The 7,861-nt window shown below is 42.3% G+C and overlaps 1 protein-coding gene across 1 annotated transcript; it reads right to left on the bottom strand.

Annotated features, from left to right (window-relative positions):
• Positions 1-548: 548 nt before the first annotated feature.
• Positions 549-1,982, bottom strand: LOC147503367 (uncharacterized). Its single transcript, XM_086604807.1, has 3 exons — positions 1,593-1,982; positions 1,240-1,520; positions 549-777 (listed from the first exon to the last, which is right to left on the bottom strand). Exons 1-3 carry the CDS (start codon positions 1,980-1,982, stop codon positions 549-551), a joined length of 900 nt encoding a protein of 299 aa, XP_086460933.1.
• Positions 1,983-7,861: the final 5,879 nt, after the last annotated feature.

Genomic DNA, 7,861 nt, shown 5'->3' with positions numbered 1-7,861 from the left:
GATTCAAGGTGGAATCAAATTCTCCTAATTCTTTATCTAGATCCAACCCTTAGTATTTCTGTCATTTCGTTATTCGTATCTTGTTAGCATAGTTTGCATCGTAGTATTATTCCCACCATTACTCTCACTAACTTTGGATAGGACCGATAATATTAGAAAACATTGAATGCTAAAGAACTAGGAGTGGAATGAATCTTTTACTCCACTCTATTTCGATAGATTCGAGAGTAGAATAATCTTTGATAAATAAACACATGAGTTCAGTTTTAGTTTTACTTGCATTTAGTTTCATCGCTTATTTGTGAGTAGAACTATTCATTTTACGTTTATCATCTCCTACGGTACTCTTCCAATTTGAGGCGCGCGGTGTCTCTCCTCTCCTCTGTAAGATTAAATTCCCTGGCTAGTACTGTACCATTAACTCCTGTCTCAACAACTTTGGTCTTGGTTGTCGCGGACATCATTTCCAACGGAACCACGACATCCACTCCATAAGCCATAGCGAATGGCGATTCCCCGGTAGACGTCCGCGGAGTTGTGCGGTATGCCTATAGTACCCTGTGTAACTCCTCCACCCATGACCCCTTGCGCTCCTCCAACTTTTTCTTCAGATTATCTAATATAACTTTGTTTGAGGACTCTGCCTGCCTATTCCCCTCTGGATTGTAGAGGGCCGAGAATCCTTGCTTTACCCCAAACGCTTGGAGGAATGCTTTCACTTTTCCCCCTATAAACTGGGTCCCGTTATCCGCGATGATGGTGTGTGGGAGTCCAAACCTACATATGATGTTTTCCTATAAGAACTTTCTCACCTGTTCCTCCTTTACCTGTTGCAGAGCCACACACTCGACCCATTTTGTAAAGTAATCTGTCGCGGCTAGCATAATCCTTCTTTTGCCGCTTGCTATGGGCAGGGGTCCGACGATGTCCAATGCCCACATAGCAAATGGCCATGGACTATAGACCTGGTGCAAGGGCTAAGTTGGCGCGTGTATCAGTGGTGCAAAACTCTGGCATTTCTTGCACCTCTTGGCATATTCAGTGGCATCTCTTTTCATGTAAGGCCAAAAATACCCCTGTGCTAACAGCCGGTGCGCTGTAGTTCTCTCGGTTGAATGACTCCCACAATCCCCTTCGTGAATTTCCCCCAACACCTCTTACACCTTCTACGGTCCCAGGCATTTCAGCCACGGTCCATCGACACTACGCCAATATATGTCTCCATCCAGTAATGTGTACCTCTGCGACACCTGTTCCATTCTCCTTCTTTCTCGCTTGTCCTCTATCTCTATCCCTGAAAGAAAACTTTTAATGGGCTCCATCCATCCCATCTCGTGGTCAGTAGTTAACCATACCCCTTCTTCCTCTGCTGTGCTCGGTTTGCTCAGTACCCTGACTTCGATGGATCTGCCTTCAGTTCCGAGAAGTACCGCAGTCACATATGCCAATGCATTGGCGTGTCTGTTCTCTCCCCTGCCTAGACAAGCGAAACTGATCCTCTCGAATTTGTCTGCCCTTCTCTGTAATACATCTAAGTACTTCACCGTCCTTGGACATCAGGCCGCGAACCCTCCATTGACCTGACATATTACCAAGTTTGAATCTGAATACACTGTTAGCTCTCTCACCCCTAGATCCTTGGCTAAGTCCAAACCTGCTATTACTGCCTCATATTCAGACTCATTGTTCGATGCAGCAAAACCCAGTTTCATTAATAACTCCAGACGGGTATTCTCAGGAGTGACCAACACCACCCTAATTCCATTCCCTGTGTCGGTAGCGGACCCATCTACAAAGACTCTCAATCCGTTTCGCATGTCCCAAGGATCTAGAGGGTCGTGGTTTTGGTCCATCTCCTGTTCCATAATCATCTCTTCCCCCCAGGTGGGATCCTCGGCTAGAAACTCGACCAGAAACTTAGCCACGACTTGTGCCTTTTCTACGGTCCTATCTTGATACTCAATATTGTACGAACTCAGCATTACCGCCCATTTCAACATTTGACCTGATTTCTCCACCTTCAGGGCCTACTTCAGCGGGAAGTTGGTCACCACCACCACCGAGTGAGCATCAAAATAAGGTTTCAACTTCAACGCCGAAAAGATCAAAGCCAATGCAAACTTCTCAATTCTGTTGTATCTTGTTTCAGCGTCCAACATGATCTTGCTTTGGAAGTACACCGGCCTCTCTGCCTTGTCTACTACCCTGATTAGCACTGAGCTAATTGCATGTTCTGATACCCCCAAGTACAAATACAGCTTCTTCCCCTGCCTTGGGTGTGATAAAATCAAATACCCCCAAGTACAAATACAACTTCTTCCCCTGCCCTAGGTGTGATAAAATCGGTGCCTTCCCCAAATACTCTTTCAACTCCTAGAAAGCCCTTTCGCATGTCGCGGTCCACTGAAAGTCGGTCGTCCTTCTCAAGAGTAGGTACAGAGGCCGACATTTATTCGAGGACTTTGATATGAACCTGTTGAGAGCTGCGACCCTCCCGGCCAATCTCTGCACCTCTTTCACATTCTGCGGGGATGACATTTCCAACAAAGCCCTTATCTGGTCCGGGTTTGCTTCTATTCCGCGGTAGGTGGCAATGTATCCCAAAAACTTTCCGTATGTCACCCCGAATGTGCACTTCTCTGGGTTCAACATCAGCCTATGTCTTCGCAGTATAGAGAAAGTTTCACTTAGCCCCGCCAGATGCTCGTCCTCGATCATACTCTTCTCTACCATGTCATTTATATAAATTCCCATTCCCTTTCTGATCATGCTTTTGAACATCTTTTCCCCCACTCTCTGAAATGTTGCCCTTACATTCTTTAGCCCAAAAGGCATTCTGGTGTAACAATATGTTTCCCCCTCCATTATGAACGCGGTCTTCTCTTGGTCGGGACCGTACATCATCACCTAATTTTAGCCCATCGATGCATCCATGAATGAGAAAATCTTGAATTCCGCAGTTCGGTCCACCAACTCATATATTCGCGGCATGGGATAGTAGTCCTTTGGACACTCCTTCTTGACGTCTGTAAAATCCACACACATTCTTACCTTCCCGTTCTTTTTGGGAACTGCCACTATGTTAGACAACCACTCAGTAAACTTGCATTTGCAGATGATACCAGTGTCCTTCAGCTTCTTTACCTCATCCCGAATTCCTTACGCGTGCTGCAATTTCACGCTCCTCATCTTCTGCTATACTGGCCGTGCACCTTCCCTCATATGCAATCTATGGCATGCGAACTTTGGGTCTAATCCCGCCAAATCCTCGATCGTCCATGCAAACACATCGCTGTTCTCAGTCATTAAGGCAATCAACTTCATTTTCCAACTTTCTGACAAACTTGTCCCTACATTCACAAACTTCTCTTCCTCTGCGACCCCGACATTCACTACTTCAATCTCATCCATTGTCTTGGTCTCGACGAGCGGTTCCTTCTCACCGGCCACAGGCTGTAATTGTTATGCGGACTTGTCATCCTTCTCAGATGCCTTTTTCTCTGGTGCGCGGACTAGCCCTTTCACGGTCACCTGTTGAATGTTTTGAGCCGCAACCTTATCACCTCTGATCTCATATGTTCCTCCATTAGTTGGGAAGCGGATCACCTGATAATACGTGGATAGGATGGCCCTTATGTCGTGAATCTATTTTCTGCCCAAGATCGCATTGTACTGGGAGTTGGTATCTACTATCATAAACCGGGTAAACACTGTCACTGGTAGTATCAATTCCCCTAACAGCTCTGTCATGCTACCGTTGAAACCGAACAAGTTGGTCTAGGGGGGTTTCATCTGCTTGCTTTCAATGCCCATCTCCTCCATCGCACCTTTGAATAACATATCCATTGAGCTTCCGCAGTTTATCAGGACTCTTTTCAATGCCCATCTCCTCTATCACCAGTGCATCCTCGTGAGGCGAGGCCACTGACTCCAAATCTCATAGCGTGAACTCTATCCTGTCATTCCCCTTGCCGGCACCTAGAACAGGCCTTCAACTACTCTGCACCTCATTTACCTGCTGCAGACTGGTGGTCCTTCGCACCTTATCTCGGTGAGCATTTCTCCCCACTGTCTCTCCGCTGAAGATAACATTAATCGTATCCAGGATCCTGGCCGCAGCCGAAACTCTCTCAACTGGTTGCACCTCCTTGATGAACTCCTTCAACTTTCCTCTCCCAATCATTCTCTCCACCATCCATTGTAATGCGAAGCATTCATTGGGGGAGGTACAATAGCGCGGTCGTCGTGTGGGAATCTCCTAAGGTGCATTGTACAGTAGGACGACCAGGGTCCTTGTATTTAACGATTCCATTATATTCAGTTAAAGTTGGAAATTGTTCAGTTAAAAAGTGTCTTTAGGAATATTTGTCTTACGCCTTGTAGTGCACAACTCTTTGAGAAACTTACCATGGTGAGGTAACTTTTTAATCGCTTCGAGAAAAGGTAGGTTTATTGTTAGATTTCTAAAAACCTCCCTAATCTCATCAAAATTTGTATCCTTATTTAACATGGCTAATCTCTGGGGAAATGGTGTTTAATATTTAGCATGTTTAACACCCCGAATTTCGACAAAATTCGGAAAAACAATATTTGTTCCCGACTCTTCGATTTTCGAGGTGTGATGCACTCTCAACTTCCAAAAACCCATAAACAGTTTTAAATATGCGGATAATTAAAAACCAATAAAAATTTTAACTTAAACAAAAGTCCTCTTCATTACAAAAATTCACAAATAAGATTAGGTTACAAATCTCTTTTCAATAACTCTTTATTTAAAATTACAAATGAAAATACAAATAACATTGTTTCAACTGAAAATCTATATCACCTCAAGGGAAAACAAAATCTATCTTGAAATGTGACGTTAATGCAAACCACAAGCAACAACCAACCTTCTTCAACACTAAACTTGTCAAGACTTATCAACTATGTTCGTTTAATGAACACACCCAATAAGCAAATATGCAAATCGGGTCAGCATTATAAAAATGTTGGTGTGAGTAACTCTAAAAATGGATTGTGTATATATATATATATATATATATATATATATATATATATATATATATATATATATATACACAATCCATAAGGCAGTTAGTTCCTCCACCAAGGCGCCTTAACTTCCAACAACTAATACGACATCCTTAAGTACAATAATTAAGGCAGGTAGTTCCTCCACTGAGGCGCCTTAGCTTCCCAACAATAATACAAAGGCATTTAGTTCCTCCACCGAGGCGCCTTAGGTTCTAACTAAACTAATAACCAGTCAAGCATATTCTATACTTTCCGCATCAAGTAATTAGTTTGACCCACCCTTCTGCAAAACCATATACAATCATCTATCTAAAGATATATCATTAACCAACATATTACCATAATTATATTAATTAAGGCTTTCTTTGCGTGTCCCTAAAATCACGTCGTATCTATGTCTTACCTAGTTTCCCTGGCTACCACAATCGCTTCCCAACGCCGAACATGTACATCCACATGCCTCCCCTCACATAATGAACCACTCCGTGCGTAACTACCCTGAGCGGGATGCCGCACACCAGATAATCCTCACACGAAAGCCATTATATAAGTACTGCCACTATTCGGCGTAAAATATCGCGCATCTCGTTCAAATTTTGCGAACGGAATAATCAAGCCACCATTCAGCTACGCCAGAAGGGCCATTCAGCTTCACTGAAATGCCAGAAGGGCCAATCACATTACTTACGCCAGAAGGGCCATTCAGATTCACTGAAACTCCCGAAGGGCCAATCATATCACATACGCCCATCACAAGGGCCAAATCACATGAGTTGTGGTAGCTAGGTTCTAGGATTTTCGTTAAGTAATTTATTCAAGTGTCATACCTTTATATCTCAGAATAATTCTTATTTCTATCCTATGCCAGTATACTTAATTGTACTGAAGCTCAACGTTTCTCATTATAATACAATCCACATTATCACGTGCCAATAATATTCATTGCACGATATCCAAGTATCTCTATATCAAATCTCAAAAATTATTATTTCACGTGCCAATCATATATTGCACTACACCATATGGAATATCTCAAGCCTTCATACATACCACAATTCATTTAAGTAGCCACTCATAATAACAATCAATCATGTAATGTATTCATTCAATTTATTTATGTGAACTCAATTCACCATCAAAGCCCAATACTAAAGTCCATGAATCTGAGTCCATGTGTAGTTTAATTTTCATAAAAACGTATATATCTAAGTCTTATAAGAATTTCCCTCTTGTTACGTGCCAATATTTATATGCTTTACACACTACTCGCGTCAAATCTCAATTAGATAATGACAAACCAATTTATACCGGCTTTCGCAATATTCTATCATTGGACTTGTCCATTCAATAAATATAACAATATAACCCAATAAACAGTCAACAATCAAAGGTCAAAGAGCCAAACCCAACAGTCACCAGTTCGGCATTCATCCAAAGAGGTCCTAACGCAAACTCGTAGGTAAAACACTTCAACCCATGGTCTTAATCCAACTAACCAAAATAAAGCCCAAAATCGGGGCCGAAACCAAGGCCCAAAAGTCTAAACCCTTAAAGACTCACTTTGACCCATTTTAAGTCAAATGGGTCGCCTGTAATAAAAAAATAGAAACTGGCCCCAAACCAAAAAGAAATGAACTGGCCCAACACAACTTAAAATGAAATGGGCCCAACACAACTTAAAATGAAATGGCCCAACAACTTAAACTAAACTGGTCCAAAATTTAAGATTAATCCGGCCCAACCACTAACTAGTGTTTAGGCCCAAAACTGAAATCAGAACCGGTCCAACATAAAAATAGCGTTTTGGCCCAACCAAACAAAGGTTTAGGCCCAAGCCCCAAGCCCACGAACCAAACAGTCGTCTTCCTCATCTCCCTTAGCTCCACCAGCCACCAAATCGACCACCACAACCTCCACACACCACCCTACACAAACCCACCGAAATTTGTGAGGGTGAAAACCCCACAACATTAATTAACAAGGAAACTCCCAATTTCCAGTTTAGAAAATCACTCCTCAAATCATGGATCCGACCACCATTAACACCTTCTCCAAGCTCCCAACAGCCCACATCTCACTACACAACCCAATCATAAAACAACCAACCCACAATACAAAATAACAGCTTCAACATAAAGTATCGACACCCCCACAGTATCACCATATTACAATTCAAACCTTTACAGGACAGAGGAGGAGGTTTGGGGTCGGGCCTCCATTGACGCTCCTTCAAGCTTCAATAGCCCCCTCCAATTGACTAACCACCCACATCCAAGTCACAACCACAAGCATTTAACTAACAAGACAGATAATCATAACAATTTCTTTGTTTGGGTTTTAGCCGCCATGAACAGTGTATAATCTTCCACCAAATCGCGACCACCAATAATCTATACGTCGACCTACGCATCTATTTACATTAGTCCTGAAATCGATTAACTACCCGCTTGTTATCAAGGGTCGGGACAAATTTCCGGAGACAGAGTTTTCTTCAATCCATAAACACGAATATAAACACCGTTAATGCTAAATAGAATACAATACTAAAACTAAATCAAGACTAAATCAAAACACAGCATAGACCATTCTCCAACATCGTGAAATCGACAACTAACGAGAATTTTATATATAAGAAATTCAATAAAATATCTACTCACATGTATTAAAACTCGACGAATCCCTCATCGTCGTGCTCCAACGCTCTAGCAATCAAGCTTTTATCTCCGCCTCAATTTTTTTTATTTTATTTTTTATCTCCAAACTCTATTCTCTAGAAAAATATGAATATATACTTGGGTTTGAAATCTAAGCCCAACACAGACTC

This window comes from Coptis chinensis, chromosome 4 (genome assembly GCF_015680905.1).
Source record: "Coptis chinensis isolate HL-2020 chromosome 4, ASM1568090v1, whole genome shotgun sequence".
In the NCBI taxonomy this organism is placed as follows: domain Eukaryota; kingdom Viridiplantae; phylum Streptophyta; class Magnoliopsida; order Ranunculales; family Ranunculaceae; genus Coptis; species Coptis chinensis.
This window is presented reverse-complemented; position numbering and strand designations above follow the sequence as displayed.